This window comes from Lottia gigantea (assembly GCF_000327385.1).
Source record: "Lottia gigantea unplaced genomic scaffold LOTGIsca_19, whole genome shotgun sequence".
NCBI lineage: Eukaryota > Metazoa > Mollusca > Gastropoda > Lottiidae > Lottia > Lottia gigantea.
Genome location: NW_008708358.1, coordinates 497,851 through 524,552, shown reverse-complemented (window position 1 = coordinate 524,552; position 26,702 = coordinate 497,851). Strand labels below are relative to the sequence as shown.

General features: G+C 30.9%; 1 protein-coding gene across 1 annotated transcript; it reads left to right on the top strand.

The window, feature by feature from the left end:
• On the top strand, positions 1-24,969 carry LOTGIDRAFT_213852 (hypothetical protein; the record flags this gene model as incomplete). Its single annotated transcript, XM_009052680.1, has 24 exons — positions 1-165; positions 762-889; positions 6,500-6,558; positions 10,689-10,756; positions 11,222-11,327; positions 11,696-11,790; positions 11,972-12,083; positions 12,340-12,434; positions 12,628-12,771; positions 12,901-12,959; positions 13,193-13,290; positions 13,641-13,728; positions 14,194-14,293; positions 14,922-15,866; positions 17,765-17,920; positions 18,242-18,427; positions 18,688-18,807; positions 19,085-19,246; positions 19,508-19,626; positions 20,047-20,121; positions 20,419-20,611; positions 20,784-20,907; positions 21,060-21,221; positions 24,908-24,969. The coding sequence occupies 24 exons, from the start codon at positions 1-3 to the stop codon at positions 24,967-24,969; spliced, it is 3,621 nt and encodes a 1,206-aa protein (XP_009050928.1).
• Between the last annotated feature and the right edge of the window lie 1,733 nt (positions 24,970-26,702).

Genomic DNA, 26,702 nt, shown 5'->3' with positions numbered 1-26,702 from the left:
ATGGCGACTTTTACCTGCCGAATACAATATTTAGATGATAGGGATCCATTTTCTAATACTAATTTTCCTGAACCGACTAGACCGCCATGTTATACCTTTTTAACGGCCCAGCTTTTAATCAACCAAGTAGCTGGAGCACATAAATTATTGAAAGCTCCACACCAGGTGAGTGGTTTTGTTTGTTTTTGACATTTTCCGATCATTTTGATCACTTCGGTGTCCTTAGAATATTCACGTATTGTCTTGTGTGTTTATTATCGATATTTTGATATTGATAATTATGTATCTATGTATTTAAGAGTCATATATCAACTGTCTGTGTAATATTGATATGGCCCTGTTATCTGGGCCGTTATTACCAATATACCACACTTGTTTCTTGTTTATACAAGACATAGAATACTTTTAATAATAGATCTTGATGCTTTAATAACATATCCAGGAAATCTCAGCTTTATCTCCTTTCATAACATTATTTAGATTTTCAATTTCTATATGGTAATTGATGTGTTTCATTAGATGTTCTTGGGTCATCTTGAATTTGTCTTTATAATGTGGGTTCTATAAAAAGGTGTAAGGGGGGGGGGGGGGGGTCTCATAGGAGAGACTTTTACAGATCTCTCCCTTTTTTAAGAATCACCACTACTTCTCAGTCTCTGTAAGACAATTTTCAAAGTCAGACTGTTAAATTTATGTTGAATTTTTGTATTATACTTATTACACTTCCATTTCGCTCTGAACTTCATTGTTATATTTTTTAGCTAGAGGATTGTGCCTTACAAATTTATCGCTATCACAGTGGAGCTGCACAAGGTGAATTCGGAACATATTTGGATTTAGAATCGAGTATAGATGAACAGGCTGAGGATCTCGAAGGTTTCCAAGCAGAGTAAGTTTCTCTTTGTCTCATCATTAAAGTGATGTCCAGTAGGATACAGGGTTTGGCCATGAATCATGAAGTATAAGGTACCTATTGGTCATCAGTTGGTCCATCCTCGAGATTTCATAGGGTCATTTGTGAATTCTTGTGGCTGGATTGACAACATTTTTTTTTAAATTGTGTTAAGATGTGGAATATATAGGCAAAGCTCCTGGAAATGGATCCATTTGTACATGTATATATATATTGTCCAATGGCACCAAATTTTCTTTACACCAAAAAAAGGGGATGACCCCTCCCCGACCCCACCCCACATGAAAAAAACAACCTCATTCAACTTCACCTGTTAAATTAACACTTGTAAGGTGGTCAATAATCAATAATTAGCCAATGTTTAATGAAGACCATTGTCTCTCTGACCATTGTAAAGATATAGTTAATATTTGATAACTACTATAGTAGTAGGTTTATAACATAAGACAATAGTATATCAGTCAACACTTGAGATTGTTTCAATCAGTATATTACTAGTGATATCAATAAAACAGTATACCAATAAAAACTCAAAATAACATTAAAAGTATGTCCTGAAGATTGTTGAGGCAACATAGTTAGATTTCTCTAGCATCAGAATTTGTCTCACCTTGAGGAGGATTCATACTCACAGCACATAATTGCATATCAGAAGACAATCTAACTTGTTATCAACTGAGCTATTCCACTAAAAACTGTAGGGTTAAAAACCTTTAAATGATAAACCTGTAAAATCATGTAGATTAATGTTAAACCGTGTAAAAAACTTGATAAATTAGTATTTTATATATAAATAAATACTGTATATGATTACTACTGTAGCCATTAGGATTTAAAGATACTTGTGCATTCTATAGGCTGTCGGGTTGAAAAAAAAGTTGGTAAACTATTAAATTATTAAATTAGTGTGAAACAGTGCAAAAAAACTTGATAAATTAGTATTTTATGTGTTAATGAATACTATAAATGATTATGTAGCCTAAATGGTTTAAAAATACCTGTGCATTTAAAGGTTGTTTTTACTTATTTCATTTCAACTTTATTGATTTTGAAAGAGAAACAGATAAATAAATAGGTCATTAAAACTGTATACTAACTGAAAAGTTTAGAAACAGTTGGTAATTTTCTGTAGAACTCAATATAACAATGGTTGTATTGATTAACTATACTGCCAGAACATTCTATATACGATCTACAAATTACATAGCCTACACCTTCTGAATAGACAATTGAATTAGATAATTATTAATTTTGTATAGGGCCACTTCATTTACCTGCAATACTGTCTTGCATTCATACGGTCTTCATCTTCAGACTCAAAAAGATACCTTAAGGGCTTGGGGTATTAAGATATATTGTGAGGAACCATCAGGGGATACCTAAAAAGGACATAGACTGGTCGCGTTGATATTTGAATCGTCCAGGATATGCATTAATATATTTGCTCAAATACAATAATGACATGATTATGTCAAAAATAGTTGTGTACATCATAACTAGTTAACTTTCCTTGTCTGTTTTTTTTTATGTAAATGTGAACCATATTATGAATTAAATTCCTTATCATTGACTCAGAAAAAGAATTGACATTAGGGTCAAGAAAATTGGCAATAAAATATGATTTTTTTTTTGTTATTCAGAAGATCAAGTGGTCTTTTATCTTTTAATACAATTTTATGACTGTATGGGACATAAAAAGGTTTTGATATTGTTGGTAGCCCTATTTTGTTAAAAGTAATGTGTGTGTTTTGATTTCAGAATGTCAATGTGACTATTGTCAATACTTATGCAAATGATTGACTCACTAACCAAACTTGAATTGATTCTATGAAAGGACCTAAAATACCAATCCTTCTTAGCAGTTGGTTTTAGCGCCAAAAATTTGTAAATCCATATTTGAGCGCAGGGCTGTTAATTCTGCTGTCTTGGCAAATGTTAAGCCCCTGCACACAGGTCTATCTCTCTTCTAATGGCTATTTTATAAAGAGCTTCTTTTGAAGATTATTAGGCATAGGTGTTCTCCAAATGAACAAAAGATTTAGGGAATTTAAAAAAGGGCAATAAAATACAAATTGAAGTTTTTATACTTCAAACTGTTTTTCTGCTTAAATGACATTTTTGTTATGTTGATTATGTAATACAGATTAAGTTGTACAATATATTGAATGTATAACCAGTAAATATAAACTATGATGTTTATTAAATCAACATAATTTATAAATAATTAACTCTATAAATAAAAACTCTAATGTAAATTAAATTGATATCATTCATAATTATAAACTTTATATTTAACTTGGTGTATATTAAGAGTGTTACTAGGGAAATGTATATTAGTAATTATTAGGCATGTTAAGATGTATTTTAAAACTATATCTTACATAATTAAGTAGTTACTTAAAAACTGATACATAAAAAGTATACTATTAATTGAATATATATCAGGCATATTATAAAGTTTTATTTATAAACTGTATCATTTCATATAAATATCAATTTTATATCTTTTCATAATGAAGTAATAAGTAATACACGTTTATAAAGATCAATTTTATATCTTTTCAAAATGAAGTAATAACTAATACACGTTTATAAAGATCAATTTTATATCTTTTCATAATGAAGTAATAACTAATACACGTTTATAAAGATCAATTTTATATCTTTTCATAATGAAGTAATAACTAATACACGTTTATAAAGATCAATTTTATATCTTTTCATAATGAAGTAATAAGTAATACACGTTTATAAAGATCAATTTTATATCTTTTCATAATGAAGTAATAACTAATACACGTTTATGAAAAGTATATATATATGTTTATTAGGCATTATAAATATTAATTTTATAAACTAATAATGTCATAACGAATTTGTAATTTGAATCAAATCTCATTTATAAATTAAAATCAACTACATGTTAAGTTGGTATATATTTAGAGTATATAAGATGAATGTATTTCCTGATGTATTTAGAAGATAACCTCCTAAGGTGAAGAGTTGTATGGTTTAGCTCAATTTTATCTTTATCTTCAAGTTCAAAAACCACATATTTATACAAACAGGTTTTAAATATTAAATTACCAACTTATAAGTGCTATACTAAACATTATATTTTAGTTAAATCAGAGTTTAGAGGTTTAAGAAGTTGAAATATGTAAATTATAATGAATATATGATAATTTTGCAAGCAATTCTAAATTGCTGATTCTCTAAAGGTCTCAAAGACTTCAGCAAACACTTTACAGCAAGTAGCATCATTTCTTATGTCTTCAACATGGCACTGCTCTGGGCTGCAATACTTCATTACTGCATTGCTTTATCTTGTGCAATGTGGTGTTTTGATGGAGGGTGTCTCATTATTTTATAATGCTCACACATCTCTTATGATTGCATTATGCTCTGATGTGAATTTATATATATGTTACATACATACAAAAATGAAGGGCAATGAATCATACTTTAACATGAACAAATTTGAAACCTGATTATTTTTTATCGTAAAACTGGTCATCCAATCATCACAATTTTTATCAAAAAAATCAGTCGACCTGAAAAGAAAGCTCAGTTATGATTTACTGATGTTAGTTTATCAATGTAAGGTGATGGGATCTTTATCACAAATACCAACCAATTTTCTTAAAATTCTACTCTACTCTACATACGTACTAATAAAAATGATAACAGAAGCAGTAACCAGGGATATTGTTATAACCCTTTGTACCAGGATTGTCTGGCATGGTAGCAATGATGACTGGCCATGACAGTACTCCTTCTATAGAAGTATAGGTCAAACATCAAATCAAGGTGTATGTCATTCTATGTCTTATGAATATGCAATAAATTTTTATTGGCGAAAAAAGCAATTTCTTTTGATAAATTATAATGAAAGGACTCCTTTACATATTTTGTAATATTCAAATTTTCACATGTCACTATTCAGTATTGAATAGACATATACGTATTAGTGATATTTTTTAATAACTGTTTAAAATAGTTGACATTCTTTCTACATGACATAATGTATAACTAATAGAAACTTCATAATAAACTTATTAGACAAGATTTGTAAAAAGAAAGAAAAAATTCTTGACGTTTGCATAATGGTTTAAAAATAGAATCATACAATAGGATAGATATAAATTCAAGGGTATGACTCTAAATTGTCTGTGGTTTTTGGTATGTTGTTTTTTTATTTGTTGAGACTTGAGACTTTATTAAAGGGACGTGCGCCACGATTTTGACCAATCATACTCTAGTCTCAGAAACGGGAATTTTATAAAGTCTTTGAATGGCATTTAGCAATTGTGAGTACGATATATAGACACAGCTTTATGGAACAACAATCACTGTGCATGTGCACAAACATGTGCCTGAGGACGACGGGGGAAACATGTCGAAACGTTGCATAAAACTTTAACCGGGAATTTTATAATTAAGTCAATCAGTAATATTAGTAGTATTTACATAAATTCAACACTCAAATCAACCCCCCAAAATGGGGCACTTGTCCCTTTAAGAACTTTGCAGTATAAAATGTAATCTATGATGAAAATTCCCTGTTTTAAATGGGATTCATGACATCATGAAACCTGAAGTAAAGTTTTTAAGCTGTAATAAATTCCCCTTTTGATGCTATAAAAATAATGTAGGTTGTATTATACATTTAGACTTTATATTCTTATCAGAACCATGTACTACAGGTAATAATAATTTGTTTGTATTAGTTGGGAAGGAAGAGAAATTTTATTTCATTTTTAAAAAACAACACAATATATATTACCTAAAATTGCCTTCATACTATAGCGATTACCAGTTGCAATTAATGAAAGTGGTCATTAATTCCAAACGCAACACACAACTCAGTTGCATGAGAGTTGCATTCAAATCTTATAACTGCTATTCTTTTTTGCAACCATATACAACTGGTGATCGCAATGGTTTGAGTGCACCTTGATATATAACAATAGATAAAGACAGTATAAAGACATTTGCATATTCAAATAAAAAATTATTGATTGACAGTCTGTTGCTAATCGTTAAATACATAATTTATCTTATTTGAATAAGTTTGATTGAATTTCCTTAGTTTCATTTTCTAACAACATTTAATAGAGGATTCGTGTAGAAGTCACAATGACCTTGAAGGTGTCAACAAGTTTGAAATTTGTATCCAAGTTTTTACTTGAACTAATCTCACTACACTAATTACATACTGTACCTAATACAATGTCATGTGAACAGAGTTTATCAAGCAACTAATAGGCGTTTTAGGATTTTGAACATTCAATTTTAAATGCACAGAGATCGTCATTTTACAATTTGCTTATTCTGCTCTTAATTATATAAACAGAAGACTTTTTTTTTTTAAATATTATCATCTGATTGGTCAATAGAATTGAATTTGAAATCAAATCAATGAAATCAATTTGAATTAACGGAAACGAAATGCCTAGATTGCTTTTTTGCTCAGATTTTGATAAGAAAGACCAACCCCTCCTCCTCGCCCCCCCTAAGCTCTTAGATAATTCTTTATAATTATTATTGTCTGAATAATAAAGGTTTTGATATTATTTTTTTCAGGAGAAAGAATACTCTTATTTTAAGAACACAGTTGACAGTGAGAGTTCATGCTATAATAGGTAGGTTCAAGATTTCACTTATTGTCATTGTCACCCTTCAACTTTATCATTTAAATTTATTTGATTGAAGATGTCATGATATTTTTGACACTTTATAACCTCTACTTGTTATATATAATGTTATTTTTGGTGTCTTCTCATGTCATACTTGTACTACATTGTATTGCAACAAACTTTTGAAACCTTCCGTTTTCATAAAGAATGTATTTATAACAATGTCGCTTTGAGTATTTGATTCACTTCAAGCTACCTATTGCACCATTCAATAACCCGTTTGACGACTGAGCGTCTGTGACTTTCATAAAAAAGTAGACCAACTATGATGTTATTATCACAACATTTCCATTTGGCTTCATTGTCATTTGTGATAGTGTGATCATGATCTCGCTATTAATTTTTTAATTCCAAATCCTCAGAATTCGAGTTTAAAATTAGATTAGTGGAAATTGGACTCTATTTATGTATTTGATACACATACAAAGATAAGAAAATATGATTACAGTTCCTTAAAGATAGACATGAAAACTGACCAGCACATCCTCTGTGTTCAACTGCAATACCTTTTTTTTACTGGATACATCACAATTTTCTTGCCACAAAATTAGAAGTCAAGTGACTGCTTGTAACAAATATTGAGAAGTATTTGGTAGATGACAATATTAAAGAGGTATGGGAACAATAAGGTGTATCAATAATGGTGGAAAATAATCTCTAAACAAATTCTACCCTCTGTATTCTTGTCCCAAGTATTGACATTGAATCTTCAACTTAAAATCACGTCTTTTCACTCTACATTAAGATAACATTGATTGTATAGAAAACTCACAAAACCTGTTTGAATATACCCCATATTGAAACACTTTCATCTCAAAAGTTAAAGTGATGTTACCTTAGTATCTTCTGCTTTTTCAACAAAATTTCCAAATTAGGAAGTTGGGAATATAAATACTTGAAACTCCACTGGTAGAGTTTTTTGTAATGAAAATACTTCATAGTAGTAATTTTCAAATAGAATAAAGATAGTAATGCATATGTACAATTTGCAGATTACTAAAATTTTGGAAACTTATGTCATAGTGATATCAGGTGTTTTTGAAGGGTGAAGAATTTACAGAAAAGGGACAGTTTTTGCTAATCAGGGTCCGATTTTTTATCTCCAGTCAGACATGGCTAGTGTGCACATTTAAATAAGTATCTCTAATAATTGCATGAAATTAGCATATTTTATAAGCCTTATGTCAGCATTAAGAAAATGGTTATTGGTTTTTACCGAGGGCTATATAAAGAGAGCGCATGCCTTATATATAGATTATATGGATAGTTACATTATAAGTTGATTAAAATCTGTGTCAGTTATAACTTATAACCTAAGGTTATAGGTGATTTATAACTTACCTGGCTTGACATGTATTAGCACATATTATTTTTATAATCTTAGCATTATAATATCTTACATACCAAGTAGCTTTGATCTTTACATTTAGAGAGAGTAATTTAAAGGGTGCTTCCCTCGTTTATTATTTAGATTCTATAGTTATAGTTGGATATATACTCTCATTGACCAAGTATGAGGAATTACATTTAATGCTAATTATAAGCGGTAGCATCCCTTTAATTCAGTGATTTGAGTTAAAATGTCAAAGCTCTAGATATAAACTTGTATCCTTTGTTACAATAAATTTGCCTGCTAGTTTCTACATATAGATCTATAATGAAAGCATGTTGAATGATGTCCTTTATCACACCCAGTCTCCAAACAAAGATTTGGCCTTCTGAAAATGTTCCGAATAATTGTCACATAGCTCAATATACATTTTCAAAACATATTTAATTTAATGATGTGAACTTAATGGCTTCCATTCTGGTGCTAGGAGACAAATATTGTACTGTCTTATATAATAAGATGTATATTGCAGACTAATATTGATACATAACTATTTCAACGAAATTGAAATTCAGAGGTCTAAAAACTGACCAACAAAATTTGTCAAATTTATCCATTAGGTCTATTATAACTTTGTGAGCTATTGAACAGTTATATTTCTGACATTTAAAGGCCATATATATAATATTAAATACTTAAAGGTATTGTTCCACTTAACCAGAAGCTGGCCAATAGAAATATTTCAAATGACAAAATATGTTACTGTAGATATGATCAATTACATTTAAAGGCAATTACAGTTTATGTATAAGCACTTAAGTAAAACACTTGCCAATAAATTGTGATATGTTATTTAGAATTTGGATGGATTCTACATGGGTGGATGCCTTTAATATTCATTGTATGATTATATGAACCACCTGTGTCAATATCATCTCCAGTTATTACACTCTTAAATAACTCTTTCTCTTAACACTTACACTAGTAGAATCAAAGTAAAATAACGGAAAGGAGAAGATTGTACTATAGGTGAAAAGTCAAGTGCAATAAACTCTTTTCTATTGACGCAAAAACTACATCTTAATCAAATTGTAACATTCGAACCAAGTTGATAAATTTGTCTCACAAGTGGTAAAATTGGTAAAAAGAAGAAAAATTCCAAAAACTATCAAGTTAAATCCAGTGGTAAATTGTTCAAATGAGAAAATCAAACTGACACATTTTCTAGCTCAGTTTCAATGTGACCTTCATGAAATTGAGTCTTTGTATATGTCATGAGTGCAGACTATGACATTTGAGATGAAGATATAATTGTGGTGAATAAATTATGATGTCTCCTGTCCTAATTTGATATGTTTAGATATTAAATTTATTCATATCAACTAAGAGTTGCAGCCGTTTCCCAATTTGAAAGATGAAAAATTCAAGAAATCACACAGGACAGTTATTACCAGTTATTGTTTATACTAATAGTTAAACTGGTAGTTAATTATCCATATTGTTGCAATATTGAAAATTAAAGATCCAAACTTGCAATTTTGATTCTTTGTAAAATGAACCATTTCAAACAGCCCAACTAGATTACATTTCTCAAGTTATTGTTTCAATCAATCATATTGATTACTGATAAATGACTTGTGTTCAAAGAATTTCATTAATTTCCATGTGTTGCACTATGTTGATTGTTTTTTTAAATGACATACGTTGCATGTTTAGGTGCATTCCATCAAAATCAATTTGTCGAGCGTGTCATACTTTACATATTTTGGTCTACGTTATTTTTTTACACGCACATTTTCAGGATATTTGAAACTCTGATCCTCACTTTTTTGTGAAATGAAAATGAGACACAATAGCTACTTGTTGCATAAATTAAGTCACCTTTGAATATTTAAAATTTTGGAGTTTTATATAGATACCCTCAATGTATGGATATTCAAGGACATTGACATACAAGTTAGAATTTTAAAGATTTAAAAAGATATGTATCACATAAAAGGACATTGAAGAATTTTAAATTTTAAAGGTTAAAAAAGATATATATATAAAGACAATCAATTTGAATTTTAAAGATTTAAATATTGAATTCGAGGTCATTGAATTACAAGTGTGAAGGATATTAATTTAAACTATAAATAACTTGATCATTTGGATATTGTATATCTATCTTACTCAATTACTATATATCAGTATGTTATATCATTGGTGATTATAATGAATACAATAGGTGGTAAATATGACCCCTGCTTAACCCCATATCCATAATTACCTTGTATCTAATAATAAAGCTAATATGATAGGCTTAATAAGGTTTATTGACTTATAATCACTAAGAAAGACCTGACCAATTTGTTTAATGTAATAAGAAGACTAGAACATTATCAAATAATTACTTTAACACTTTTATCATTGTCTTTGATGATATTAATATTTTCTTGGCAATTAATTTTGACTTTGATTGAATTTAAGGCAGTAAATTTATTTTGCTTTGACCAGTTGAAAAATTAAAGGTTTCAATACAAATTTTAATTGGAAATAGGTTGTCTACAATAGTTGACAATAGTTATTTAGAACATTTTGCCACTATCAGTGACCGCTGTGTGGAATCTCATTGCATCCAGAAAATACCAACATTTTCCTTAAAACAGGTCAACAAAAACAATAAATTTTAAGCTAATGAATTTTGCACACATTGTCAATTTTTGCTTAGAAAGTGAATAATCTTATCAATCTTTGTCTTTTTCAGAGAAATTATTAAATTCAAGTGGAAGAGATTTAAGAAGAGCCTTGTTTTCATTAAAACAGATCTTTCAGGTAAGGGAAATAACCTAACCTTTGATAGATGAATCGTACAATAAGTTCATTGAGTAAGATTTGAGTGGGAGATTGTTATATTGAGAAACTAAGGAAATGTAGGGTTTCCTTTCACACTCAATGATGTCTCTTTCGCATGGACTTCACAAACTAAGGATAGTTGTTTTGATCTTATCAATCTCCATTCTGAAGAGTCGTGCGTTGTAATGAGAGGCACTCTGTAATCCAGACTGGAAAAGCTTTCTGAAGAGCTGACAGTTGAAGAACATCAAATTCAGCTCGGTAGTTAGTTGGAGGATTGATCTGTTCAGCAAGACCTGATAGGAAAAGACATACTGAAGAACTATCAGTTGAAGAACTTATCAGCTGCCCAGTAGTATAGTTAAAGAAGTCATTTTTTCAACTAACATTGATAGGATGCATGATAACAGTTTAATGAAAATATTTCTGTTATCCAATTTACAGGAGGATAAAGATTTAGTTCATGAGTTTGTAAATAATGATGGTTTGGATTGTCTTATTAAAGTTGGGGCAGATGCTGAACAAGGCTATCAAAATTATATACTTCGAGGTAAGTCGTTGTGTTTTGAATTTAATGGTCGTGGCCTTTTTGTTACATAGCAAAACACTGAAAATTCTTGGTAAAAGACCAGCCCTAACTATTGCTTCAGGTAAAGCCCTCATCGATGCTTATTGTCCCTCTGAGGTATTGAAATCAAACCGTAGTTATAAATCACAAAGGCAGGTATCATTGATTATTTAGATGAAAAGATATGGTGTAAGTAGCTCACCTTGTTACATACCTGTGTTACGAATGAAAGAGCTACACACAAGAGCTCTTAAGTAATGTTTCAAATATAGACAGCTGGAAAGATGGAAGTTTAATATTTAAGACAAAGGACTTTTCCTGAAAAAAACTATAATTCCTATGTTTTTCAGCCTTGGGACAGGTTATGCTGTACATTGATGGAATGGAAGGGGTCATCAGACACAATGCTACCATACAGTGGTTATATTCACTTTTGGCTGCAAAGGTAAGTCACCACAAAATTATGTATGAAAGTATTAGAAAATGAAAGAATTAAAGATTAAGACAGAAATATATTGTTATGCAATGTGTCCAACTAGCAGCCGACAAAACCATATTTAAACTTAAAGTAGAAAAGTATTCAAGTAGCATAATGAAGCGATAATTTGTGTATTTTTGTGTTTTAGGGTCGGCTAGTTATTAAAACAGCATTAAAGTTATTACTAGTGTTTGTAGAATATACAGAATCTAACACTACTCAGTTATTAAAAGCTATAGCTGCTGTAGATTGTAAAAGAGGTAGGTTACAAATCATGTTACTTTATGTCATGTTCAAATGTTGATTTCTGATACTAACCCATGTTAGACAAAAAAGCCCAAAAATTTTACTTGACTCTTTTGAAAACTATGTTATTTCTGTGAAATGATTTTCTCTTAATGATGTTTTTCAGTTTTGATTAATTTTTAATTGAGGAATAAGAGGTCATGCTAAATTGTATATATCTCCATGATATTTGTCAGGCTTCTTATTTCTACATTTTCTTGTCATTCACAGGAGGTCGTCCATGGATTAATATTATCAATATTTTGGATGAAAAAGATGGAAGTGATTCGGAATTGTTGGTTTATGCCATGACTCTTGTCAATAAGGTAAAAATTTGTTTTTTTTTATATTTTTCGTGGAATATGTTAAAACTACACTTTTTAATCTATTTGACCAATATTATCAGATATTCAATACTTCTTGTCTTCAGAAAAGTATGACTTATATTAGATTTCATGGATTATGTTTGAACTGTTAATACTTATTAAAAACTTGGTTTATTTCTTCTTCATCAATCAGGTTCTAGGTGCTGTTCCTGACCAAGATACTTTCTATGACATTGCGGATGCTCTAGAAGAATTGGGTATGGAAAGAATAACACAGAAACATATGACTAAAAATGGAGCTGATTTAGATCTTCTTGCCCAGTTCCAGTTATATGATGTAAGTGAGGAAAAATATATATGAAAAATTTGTTCCTTAACTATTATACTACCAAAGGATCAACTGATAATGTAAGGATTAAATGGCATTGACTTTGACACTCTAGTTTGTATTTTAATTCCTTTTCAGTCTGCCTTGAAGTGCGAGGATGGAGAAAGTCAGAAAATTGGACCAACAGAACACCTCAGGTAAATATTGATGTTATTTTGGGGATTTGGACTGCGCTCTTTCAGTAGCAATTGATTTTGACAACATATTCAGAGTTTAAGAATAATTCGGAGCAATGCCCAATTACAACAACAAAATACAAAATGATGCTTTGAGCATAATATTTGAATTCTGAAACTTCAATATCTTTTGACTTAATAAATTGCTTTGAATTTTGAAAATATTTTTTCAGACAAGTACCAAGAATGAAAAGTGATGATGTACAGAGAAAGAGTCGAAGAAGTCTTGGATCTGGCCAACAGAAAATGTCGAAATCTCTAAGCACACCAATCTTACCTCCAACAGAGGAGAGTCCATATGATCCAGCAGAGGCTTTGAAGAAGAGAAGAATGAGAGACTCAGAGTAAGTAATGGAGATTTATTTCAATAAAAGCGAGATTCTGTTTTTTTTTTCTGGTTTTTTTTAGATATTTCTGGGAATTTCTAATCCTTTAGGCAGTAATGTTCAGTTGTTATTGGAATTCAGATTGTTTATCTGTTATGCTTTTGACAAAGGCCTTCTCAACCGTATCAGTGTGTCAGATGAAGTATGGGTACTAAAAGCTTACAGCAAAAGCTTAGTTATGTGTCAACAGTTCAACAGCTAATCCCTTTCTTCATTTGCTACAGTTTCAGAATGCCTCCTGCAGATGAAGTTGAAGAATTTCCTCCACCTCGAACTAGGAACAACAGAAGATCTTTACCAGCCGATATGCAACAACCAGAACAGTTCAATGGTGGTCAATGTAAGTTGCTTTATGATTCAACAAACTAATTCTGAATGGTTTGCTGTGTGCGTTCTGCTATGATAACAATATAGACTAAACCATGTTCAGTTTCAACAGTAGATAGTCTACGTAAACTAATTTTAATGTCTTTCTCTATTTATCCAATTGCCTTGACTTAGTAAATTACACTGTTACAAGTGATGAATTGTGAATTAATGAGACTGCCAGTAGAACTACAAAGATAATGAAGATAATCACATCCTTGAGTCATGTGTTAATGCATTCAGCCCGATTCTTCACCCGTTTTTGAAATTTATTTGATAATTTATAATTGTGCACAAACTATTTGTATGCAATATAATAAGAATAGTAATGTGAACAATTCAATATAGATTTCTAATACATGAAGTTCTAAAGAAACATAATATTATCCTCCCCTTTCTTTTTGAGTGTGAATTTGTTTTGAATTAACCAGCATGATTTGAAGTAAAGCATGTTTATTAACAGATTCTAACGTGACTAGAAGAGACAGACGTGAACGCCAACGAAATTTAATCAAAGAACAGCAACAATTTGTAGGTTTATCGGTAGAACGTGACCGGTTGTCTATAGCTAGTACATCCTCCACCAGTACTAATAGTAGCAGTGGGTCTTTCCCTCCAGAATCATCATCAGTCATTCCAAGTTCACTTAGTTCTCATAGTAGTGATCTTGAAACTTTTGGTAAGATTTCTTACAGACACATACATATTTATAGCATATTAAATTTCAATGGTTAAGCACTGTTTGAGTGTTCCATGGAAACTTTTAGCTCTACTTATATCAAAAAGAGCTGGGTTTTTTTTAATTTAGATCTGAACCATGTTGCTCTTAATTAAATCACAGTATATATTATACAGAAGAGTTTTATAGATAAAGGATATATTTGTTCAATTGCATCTTTTAAATGTATTGTATGCTGTTTTCTGCATGATAAACTAAAAAATGAATTAATGTAAATGAATTTGATAATCATTTTTATACTTGATCATATGAGTTCAGTTTACTTCACAGAGAATATATTTTTAGAACCTAAAGAAAGTTTTGACATCCATTTATAAATATGAAAATAGATGATTAATAGAACTTTTATTTAATCTGCATTTCTCCTGTTCATCAAAACATTATTGATGATTGAAATATTACAAATAATTTGTATATCTTTCAGATGATCAGCGAACTAATTACCCTAATAAACAAGAGATGGGAATGAATCAGTTAAATGAGTCTGGATATCAGAGTTTTGATCAGAATTCTCTTGATTCTCGTAACAACACCATTAATGACAGTCATAATCGTAAACTGATGGACAATAATCGATTTAATCAATCACGAGATGACCGATTTGATAATAACCGATTACGAAATCACGAGGAACAGTTCAACGGTCAGGTACCGCCCAATAAAAAACCAGGATTTAATTTACATAAAGAAGGGACAGTGTCTGATGTGAAAAATCGGTTCGCGAATAAAGGTGAGGAATTGAAAATTCCGTTAGAAACTGGCCATCCCAGGGGTGACTCTACTGGGTTGATCGGAAAAGCTAAGGATGGGTTAAACAAAAATTCTGCTCCTGGTCAAAAACAAGCAGAACCGTTAGTTCAAAAGGTACCAGAACCGAAAAAGACTGAGAGTGATATGCAATGGGAGAGAATTGCCAGACGGTTAAAAAGACCTCTGAAATTAAAAGATATGGATTTCACTGACTTGAAAGATGAAGATGATCAAGATCTGTTCGAACCCCCTAAGATGGAAATTGAAGGTATTCCCCTACCCCCTGGAGGAATGCCCCCACCACCGCCTCCAATGGGAGGAATGCCCCCTCCACCACCTCTTCCACCTGGAATGGGTCCCCCACCCCCACCACCTCCCGGGTTAGGAGTTCCCCCACCGCCTGGTTGCCCATCTCCAACTCCACAAATAACTGGTCCACCTCCCCCTGGGGCTAATCTACCAAAAAATAAGAAAACAATCAAAGTTCATTGGAAGACTGTTCCTGGAGATCCCACTATTAATGGTTCTAAAATGGATACCATCTGGAAAGAGTTGGCACCATTTAAACTGGATGTTGAAAAGTTGGAGCATTTGTTCGAAACCAGAACTACAGAGATGAAACCTAAGGTAGGACTCCTTCTGTTGTATTTCTTTATCAAATTAAAGGATAGCATTTTTCAGGGGTTGATTTGGGTCTTGCATATGTAAATAGTCTTCAGAAGTACCAGAAATGTATAAAAATTGCATAATTCCTTCACAAATATGGGAGAAAAGTATTTCAAGGCCAAGATCAAGACCATGTACAAACTGCATTTTGATATCACACTTCTGATGAATTGACAGTATCCACAAATTTCGTTCAAAATGCATTGTGAAATCTTTGCAGAATTGATATTGTGTTGTGACGATGTATTTATTTCTTTTCAATTTTTTTGTAAAGTTTATTTTGATTTTGAAAATTGGCTGAAGATATTGTGTTTATATTTGAGTTCTGATTTTCTTTTTCATACACTTGCTGCTGTGATTGATTGGTGTTGCTAACTGCATGTTTTATTGTAAACAGGACTCGGTAAGAGCTTTTGACGTTTGTATACCAGTGACTCTGAATGACTCACTGACTCTCTCTCCCTATATATAAATATATATGATGTAGATACCAGTAGCTTAGATGACCTTTGCATAGGTCGTATCTAGAATATTGTAGTCTTCTATAGAACAAATCTTTCTCTCTCTATATCTCTCTATTCTTATATCTATTGACTAAATACTGAGCTGTAATAAGAAAATTGTTAGGAATTTTCAATTTAACTGTGAAACATCAAATGTCTTTGGCTGTATGTGTCATCTATGTTATAGATTTTCTGAAAATCTCAACATCCATAATAAAATAAAAAAGACTAGGAAAATTGTTTGTCTCAAATGTTCAGGTATACTTCCCTTTTGATGTATTGTATATAGCAATAGATATGAGAATACATTATTAGCATTTATAGATATATTAGTATACATGTTGTAAATATATCAATTGATTTGTTTTGATTATATTGTGATAATATAGTGCTTAGTGATGATGATTCAGGGACAGTTTTAGTTGCTTTTCTTTAAATAAGAATCTGATTCTTGTGAGGATATTGACTTGCTTTTGCAAAATTATGAAAACTGTACCTTGTACACTGTGTGATTGATGTTTGGTATTGTGTGAAAGTTTGCATATATCTTCTATTCTTTTCTTTCTCATTTTCCTCTTCTTTTTCTCTTGCCCTTCCTCTTCTTAATGAAATAAGATGCAGGAAAGCTCCTGGAAATATCTCCTGAATTCTTTTCTTTTCTTCTATTTATTCTTCTTCATGTATGCTTCTATTTAATCTAATCTAAATCTTATTTCATTCTCTAACCTCCTTCCCACCATATCATATTACCTACCAATGACCTTTTATATTATTGTATTACCACAAGTTAAGAAATCCATTGACAATATCTCTAAATAGTTTTTATGACATTTATCATTTTCATACTTTTACTCTCGATTTTGCTATACTTTGCTATACTTTGGACGACAGAATTGTCTTGCTTGTAAGGATTTTTAGTCATAATGCAAATTACTAGCACTAATAGACAAATATCATACACCAAATGATAATGATCCAATCAAAATAGTCTTCAGCATTTTTACCCTTCATTTATAAAAGATCATTATTCATTTCATTGTTTATTTGTGTCTTTGTTTGTATGGAAAAGAAAAAAATGTCAACAGGGTATTTGGGATGGCAGTGAATTCACCACTTTCTAGTGGAGTACCATTTAGCTAAACTTTGTGTAAAAGCAAAAATGGTGAGCGATGGAGCCCTTAAGCCCATAACATTATAAAACACTGTATTTATTAGATATTTGCTAGGTGACGAAACTGGAAAGTGGTGAATTGAATTCTGAGCCCCAACATCTTTCCATGTCTATAAAAGTTTCTATGTTTGAAAGTTCCCAATGCATGTTTGTTTTATTATCATTATGTTATTATTACCTTGTAGAAAGTTGATACTTCTGGTAAAAAGGAAATCACAGTTTTAGATCCTAAACGATCCAACGCCATCAACATCAGTTTAACAGTATTACCACCTCCTAGAACCATCAAGGCAGCCATCTTGAAAATGGATAACTCTATCATGAATAAGGAGAGCATTGAGGTGAGAATTTGACATATTTTATGTGACTTATTATTGATTATCATACTCTTGGAAGCTGCAGTGACTTCAATCATGTTCCTTCAGTAGGTGTTGAAGGTTACAGATCTGCTATCATTTGATAGGCATGAGGAAAATAAATCAAATCTTTGACTTAAGTTTTTTTTCTTGATTCTGGGCCAATACTTCATCGAATTAGCAGAAGAGCATCTACTTATATGAAGACAGATTTGTGCTAGATGAAAGCTACTTATCAATAAGTCTTCAATCAAAATACTGATACTCTCTTAGTTTTCAATTAAATGTAAATTTTTGCCTTTCCAGAAAATCTTGAGTAAATTATTACCAACTGAAGAAGAGAAACAGTTAATATTAGATGCTCAGATAGCTAATCCAGATATACCACTTGGTACAGCTGAACAGTTCTTGTTGACCTTATCATCTATTAATGAACTGTACGCTAGACTTCGTCTCTGGTTATTTAAACTTGAATATGAACAGTTAGAACAGGTAAGAGGCTTTCTAAACCCTATCTTATGATTTCCAGTCAGATCATCTTTAATAACAAGTCATGTCCAGCATGACAGAGATTATTCCATATATATTTCAGGGCAAAAAGGAGAGTACATTAATCTCTTTTGATATCAATCGTGCTTGCCCCAAGGTAACTCATAAAAATTAGTCCAAGAATGACTATTCATGCAAATACCTCCTTTTTCTTTGACACTGTATAACTTATTCATTCTATACCAATAAATATTCTATTATAGGAAGTATCAGAGCCTTTGATGGATTTAAAGAAAGGAATAGAAGAATTATTGGTTAATAAAACATTTAAATATATTGTATCAGCTTTACTTGGTATTGGTAACTTTTTAAATCAAAGTCAGGTATGTTTATAGAGATAATATTCTTCACAGTTCATTCTTTAATGTTTAAACATTATCATACTTTATCTGCTCTGTGAATGTTTTGCCCCTTATGTTCATTTTGCTGGATGTGTCACCAATCTTGTACCAACAGCAATTCAAAGACCTGTTCTTATGCTTAAAAAATTAGGTCAATGAAGATTAGATCCTGATTACCCAAACATTCTTTTCCATTCTAACACCAGTGCTAAATGGATATAGCTTGTGCCCATCTTAACTATTCTGACTTGTTTTTCAGGCTAGAGGTTTCAGTTTAGAATTCTTAACCAAAGTGCCAGAAGTTAAAGACACAGTTCATAAACATTCATTATTACATCATCTATGTATTATGATATTAGAACAATTTCCAGGAACCAGTGATTTATACTCAGAGATTGGTCCTATTACCAGATGTTCTAGGGTACGTAGATTTTTATAAAAAAGATTTTTACATGATGCCACTCTGCTGGTATTATTTATTTGATATATTGAAATTTAATTCTTTTGATTGGTTTTGGTTTTGAAATTAAAGGTCTATGTTAGATATTTAAAAAGGCCATTAAATTTGCTCAGCAAGATTATGAATTAAATATTCTTGAATTCCAACTACTTAGCTATTTTCTTTAAATGGCGTGATTTTAACTTTGAATCATTTGTTTGATCAAATTTTCTTAATTTGTAGGTTGATTGGGAGGAATTGGAAGTGAAATTAACAAAAATGGAGAGAGATTGTAAAGCATCATGGGATTATTTACGTGCTATTGTAAAACATGATGGTGCTTCTTCAGAATTCAAGGGAAAGTAAGTACTGGTTTAAATTTTGCCAAATTGATAATTCAAGATGGAAAAAAATGTAACCATCTGCACTTTAAATAAGTTTGCAGGCTGTTCACTATAGATATTGAGGAGAGGAACAGTGGTGTAGGCCATGACTACCCAAGAACAGAGAATGGGGAGTGGGGGGACTTTCAAATATCTTATCCTTTAAAACATGAAAAGAATTACCTGTGAGGCCCTCTTGACATATTTATGACCTCTCTGATTCATAGAAATGCCACTGGAAAGGAGAATATCATGCAATGTGATGTTATCTGTTATTTTGGATTTTTTATGAAGATATTTAAATCGACACCATATTTTGTTCTTCAACAGCTTATACTCTACAACTCTAATAACTCAGTGGATAATTGAACATAATGAATTTTTAATTTTATATTACAGAATGTTAGTGTTTTTAGCTGATGCTGCTGAAAGAATCATGATTTTACAAATCATTTATAAACGGGTCATTAATAGGTAAATAACAATACTTTTTAAAATTAATTAGGGTAATTTAGACGTGTTGGCTCTCTAACTTGGGCTGACATGGATAAAGATTGTAGGATGTGACAATTAACCGACCCCTTGTGTGCTTAAGGCTGTTCATGTTGACATTTGGCTAATGTCACAGTCCTGCCAAATTTCCCCTCAATGCACACTGCATGATGTTGCCTGTTTCATTGGCCCAATTGGGTACAGAAGAGTAGGATATATTACTCAATTCGACAACACTTCCTGAATTGAATCCTTATTTTTTATTGGAATTATTTTCAGATACCACAAACTACTGTTGTTTATGGGGTTACCTGTGTATGCTGCTAGGGAACAGAGAATTAACTCATTCTGTAAAATAATCAGTGAATTTGCTCTAGAATATCGTACAACTAGAGATAAAGTCATACAACAACAGTTAAAGAAAGCTAATCAGAGAGAACGAAAGAAGACAAGGGGTAAAATGATCAGTGAGGTATGTATTACCAATTAATTGGAAAATTCATGTTATGGATTTCATGTTTTGATAAACGGTTAGATTGTTACAAGGCCTACTAAAGATTTTTTTTCTATGCTAGAAAGTTATATGGTAAATACTATCATATACTGAACAAAAAGTTGATTGATTATGTACCTTTTATTTACAGACTGAGAATTTCTCTAAATCAAAGGACGGTAAGAATGATGATGCATTAAAAGCAGTATTAAAGAATGGTTATGCTAGTTGTGATGAAAGAGGTTTGCCTGGTCAGAGAATACGAAGAAAACATGGTGAGAATACAGACTATTTCACATAATGTTTTAAAGGATACTCTGTAATTTTGCACCATTTCAATAATTTAACACTTTTTGTGCGGTACGATGAACATTAGAGAATGTGTCCAAAATGTTTCTTGAACTCAGGTTTGCATTTTCTGTTTCAGATGCCAAGAATTTGGGTGCCTCTAAGTCAAGTTTAACGACTGATTCAGAGATGTATGATACTGGTGAGGATGAACTATTGGAAGCTTGTGTTCGTACAGCTACTGGTCAAACAGGTCGAGCACCAAGAGAAAGACGACGATCTCGCAGTAATCGTAAATCCTGTAAGTACATCAATCATTCTTCTCATTAGCCTAATTTATTTACTTTATATTTCAGTTCTACTTTCGTTTTATTAGATTTATTCCATATTTTAGTAGTTCACGTAGCTTTGAGTTACTATTTATAGCACACCTTGATAGATTTGTCACAAATAAGCACAATCATTCATTTAATTTATTCTTTCATTCTGTCTCTCTATCATTTTATTCATGCCTGTATAAAATCATCATCAATTTGTGCTTATCTCAGGGGATGTGCTTCATGAAAACTTAGATGAATTACGAAATGTTTTAGTCCAAAAAGACAGGTGAAATTAGATTGGTAAGATTTAGATGTGAAGACCTTTATAGTTTAATCTTTTTATATTTTTACAACTTGTGTGACGGATAAATTGACCAAAAACCAAATTAAATTTTCAAAAAAATAAAATAACCTACCCCTTTTAACTTGGCCCTGAATTTTAATTTTTGCTGGTTGCCGTGGTTAGTCTCCAAGTATGACTTATCTGAATGATGAAATACCTTCATTTTAGATTCCCCCTCCCTTTCTTTTTTTATGTCATGATATTCTTGGGCTAACAATTTGGTAACATATTTTAAAAATTTTGATGTTGTTTGGGGTGGGAAAATAATTTAAAACAGGTCTTAAAACATCACAATAAAATTTCCATTCATGAGCACAATTTTTAAACTTTAACTAACATCTTCAGGTTTTTATGTTTTTCATTTATTTTTTATTTATGACCATTTTTTCAGCTTTTTGGGATAGTGATTATTAAATTAGGTAATTTTATTGACATGCCATATCATGTTGTTTGATAATACAAGTTATTTATATATGTTTGACTTGATCCGTTGCATTATCCTTATGTTCCAGTGAAATGATCTGAAATGATACATGTTTCGCATTTCCAAGAAAATTTTTTATATTATTTTTATTTCAATATTTATGTGATCAAAAAGTTACTTAAATTCTCAAATTCGGCTCAAATTTATATTTGCATTTTTGTTCATATGAGAGCAATATTTAATTGGTTATATTTGTCAGTCATATCTTATTTTTAACAATATGTGTTGTTATACTTGAATCTATATAGGAAATATGTTAAGCAGGTATCATTTATAGATCATTTTCAACAAACAAGAAATAATCCAAAATAGTCCCATTTATTGGTGTTCTTTGTGTCAACAGTAATAAAGTCATATCTCATGTTATAAGAAAACCATTTGCCTGTATCATTCATTGAAGATATATATTATAACTAATAGTTGTTGTAAAATAATATAAGTATTATTTAGTGGTAAGCATTTCTCAAGTTTGTTCACAATGTTGATAAGTCTTATTTTCTAAACTATTATATCCTTTTTTTGATAGAGAGTTCAAGATGTTCATATCAAAGTCTTCTTTATTAGAGAGTTCAGGAAGCAAGGGATGTCCATTGGCTATATTTTTTTAAATACACACGCTGGTGCATTGTGTCCAATAATCATAAGTTTTTAGAATCAGGGTATGCTCACTGCTGTATGACTTCAACTATAGGAGTCTATAAAGATATTAATGTTATAATGATATTTCGGGTTACACAAACACATTTCCATAAAGTGCTGTAATATTAAAAAAATATATAATGCCCTTTAAAGAGATTGTAAAGAGGTATTCACCATCGGAATGGTGCAAAGTGTCCTATATACACATTAGAAATTTAGGAAACCTCATTACAATCCCTTTCCAAAAAAAAAATTTAGACTTACCCTTTTGTCTCTTATCTTACAGTCACAGAGTTTATCTAAGTCAGGTTAGAGTTTTCTCACTGAATGTGTTCAATCATTTTCACAATGTCAAGATATTACAAACTTCAAACTTATACCTTGACTGTAATAGCCACTATTCTTGCATCATAGAAATGATTTGTAAATGAAGCAATTTGATTGGATTGTATGCTAGTGAATATAGCTATCCAGAGGCCTGGACAGAAAGCCATAATGTTATAAGTCAATCCAATCAAATTGCTGCTTTCTGTGATATAAGAATGGTGGCTATTGCAATCGAGATAATAGTACGAAGTTTGTATGACATTGTGAAAATGGGATGAGATGAGAAATTTGTCCCTGTTCAGCTTAAATAAATGTTGCCAGTGTTAAAATAATAAACTGTCTCAGAAGCTGATCTTTAACCATTGCTTTCTTGTCTATTGTCTCTTATTATCTTATTAAACCAAGACATTGACTCATAAAATGCATTTGACTTAATATAGAGCTATATACACAGCAACAATTACTAATTCAAGTAAAGTTGTGTCCCCTCGTTTTCCTCAGGCACATATGATATAGCGCTGCCACCAATAACAAATCGCGACACCACCAAATTTTCCCTTTTTGGCCACTTTTATTGCACAAGATTTGGATTGTATATTTTTAACTGTGATCTATCTGAAGAAATTGATGGGCCTTACTAATGCTTTATAAACAGTATACATTATACCTTCTAATCGTATAATACACCATATTACCAAACAATATTTTGGGGAGGTCTTGATTTTACGTCCTGTATTATGTCAAATAGCATTTTGTGTTTTCTAGAGTGAAATAGGTTCATATAGGAATCATGCTTGTAACATGCAAGAGCTATGCCTGTTTTAAAAAAAGCACCTAAAATATCATCTCCTTTAAAAAAAACTTGGGTTTCACCACACAGTCTATTCCAGTTTTCAATTTTTTAAATGCACAAAGAACACCTTCAGAGTCTTCAGAGTAGGCTTAGTTAGTGTCGAGTTTCATTTCAACTTATTTAGAAATACACAAGTATTTCATCAATTAGATAGTTTAAGAGCATTAGTAGTTTAGTATAGTTTATAGTAGTAAGTGACTAAGATTTCAAAATAATGAGTAGATTTAGTAAGTAGACAAAATTTGCATTTTTATTCAGCATCAGTAGTGATAATTCTGAAGAATTAAATCTAAGAATGAAATCTAACACATGATGCATTCATAAGAAAATTCTGCCTAAAGAGATTTAATGATTTAGTTGATGTATCAGAGCTTTGGGTACCTGAAACATTGCTCTGGCTTTGGGTTCTTCTCCTGATATCAGATTGTCAGTCTGCAATAGGAAACTAAAGTCAATGTCTATCAGCTTGGAATATCAAGAAATAATTAGATAACTATCTCAATGTTTGACTAAATCAATGCATGTCAATTAGTTCTGACTAGTATGCTGACCCATCTCAAGGATAGTAAGCAGTATACTATGACAAAAGGCATGAATTTGAAAGTTGATGGCATGACCATTGTGAAAACTAAACCACTAGAGCATGTATAAATTACAATTAAATTCAGGCCTTTATAAAAATAATTTCATTGCAAAGTAGTCATCAAAATTTAAAATGTTTATTGCCAAATATACTGAGATTATTATTTTGATTTTTTCTGTCTTAAGTGGTCCTCAGCACCATAGCGATCACCAGTTACTAATGGTTGCAAATAAGAACAGGGGTCATAAGTTTCAAATGCAACATTCATTCAACTGAGCTGTGAGATGCATTCAGAACTTATGGCCACTACAACCATACGTAACTGGTATTTGCTATGATGTGAGGGCACCTGTAGATGTGCTTTGTTTTAATAATGAGTATGATGTGAGGGCACCTGTAGATGTGCTTTGTTTTAATAATGAGTATTTTTTATTTCAGTACGTAGAACATTAAAAGGTGGATTGACTGTTGCTGAAGCCAGTGTGGTTGCTAGTTATTAGTTTGAAGAATGAGAGAATGGTTTTAACCCTGTTTTTAAGTCTTTCACCATATTTACCCCAAATCAAAACCTTTCTGACTATTCATTTTATTTGTCTCAAGTTATAGTTGGCATGAAGCTAGTCAGTTAAAAATAAAGGGAAATCTTCAGGGTTGTTGTTTTTGATGCATTTGCCAGTCATTTCCGATTGAGATTTTGGTGTTATTAAACTCATGAGCCAATTTGGAAGATGTCACACAATTGCACCAAATTTCCTGTAAAAATGCTAAACCAACAGCTCTGGTTGTCTCCCTTAGATGTTGTACTACATGCAGAAGTGAATTACTGCAATAGCTCTGCAGTTAACACTGTTTTATACTGCTGAAATTATTTGTGCTGTGATATTGAAGATGTTATGAAAGAGTCTGGAAACAACATGCATTGTTATTATTTTTTTTAGAAAAAATACAGATGAATTAAGTACTTTTAAATTTCTTTGTTATTTTTGACTTTAGAGTTAAATAAAATATTATTAGATACCAGTAATCCTTGCCCAATCCTGTCCCTGAAAATCTCCAGAGCGGAATATGGACCAAGGAGGAAACAAAAAATATATGAAATAAAAAGAAATAAATCTGAACCAAATTTCTGAATTGTCCATGAAATTTAGATCACAATGATCACAATTTTGGAACCAGAGAAACTCAGAAATAATCACGGGAAATTTGTTTAGAAAATTCAGAAATTTGGTTTTAAAATGAAAAGAATTGTGCAATAAAAGACTGGCTTTATATATCTCATTTAAATAAATCATGAGACAGTCATTTTAAATTCAGTTTCATCTTTGTTTACGAAATACTGTATATATTTCCTCCATTGTATATTGATATCATTCTTAGACAATTTTATATATTTTGTAGTTTTCATATCTTGTAGTTAAAAATCCTTTTCTGAAACGGCCATTTGACTGAAATTTCACTCACAATCAGATTAATATCTAGAATTTCTTATTATTGTGAATTTTCTGACAAAATGCCCTTTTCCTTATTTAATCTTGATATCTATCAAAACTTGACATTTTTCAAGAAAAATTATAAATATTCATATTAAAATCAAAGCAAATCCGAGTCCATCCAATAAAAGAAAAGTTATTCGCAGGAAGGGTTGTATGTACAAACTATCACTAACAAAAAAATCTTATTTTTATATAAAGACATTTTATATTTATAAAGAATGCAGTGCCCAGTGTTATTTTCCTTTTATTTGTTGTTTTAATATGTTAAACTGTATAACAATAATAATAATAATATTCAATGGAAAGTTTCATAGACAAAAAATAGCCTTAACAAGTTATTATATTCTGCTTGTGTAAAAAGCTTACCTTGCCTCAGTATACCCAACTCTTGTCAATGTTCAAGTATTGACTATAGAAGCAATAAACCACATTTTATATCTAGCCTATTTTATTTGATTATTTATATAAAGTGTTTTTTCTTGTTATTAATTTATATGAAATAATAAAAAAAAATAACATGGAGCCCTTCCTACTTTATATAAGTTATGATTATAAAAATGTGTTCTGTTTTCAATTGATTCTACTTATACTTATATAAAATGTCAAATTATTATTGTGAAAAACCTTATAGGAATATTTGTCCTAAGATGCCAGTTGTTTTAAACTTTGAAGCATAGATCATTGAGCAACTTTAAAGCAAGTTGTTTTATTGAACAACTTTGAATCATGTTGTTTCATTA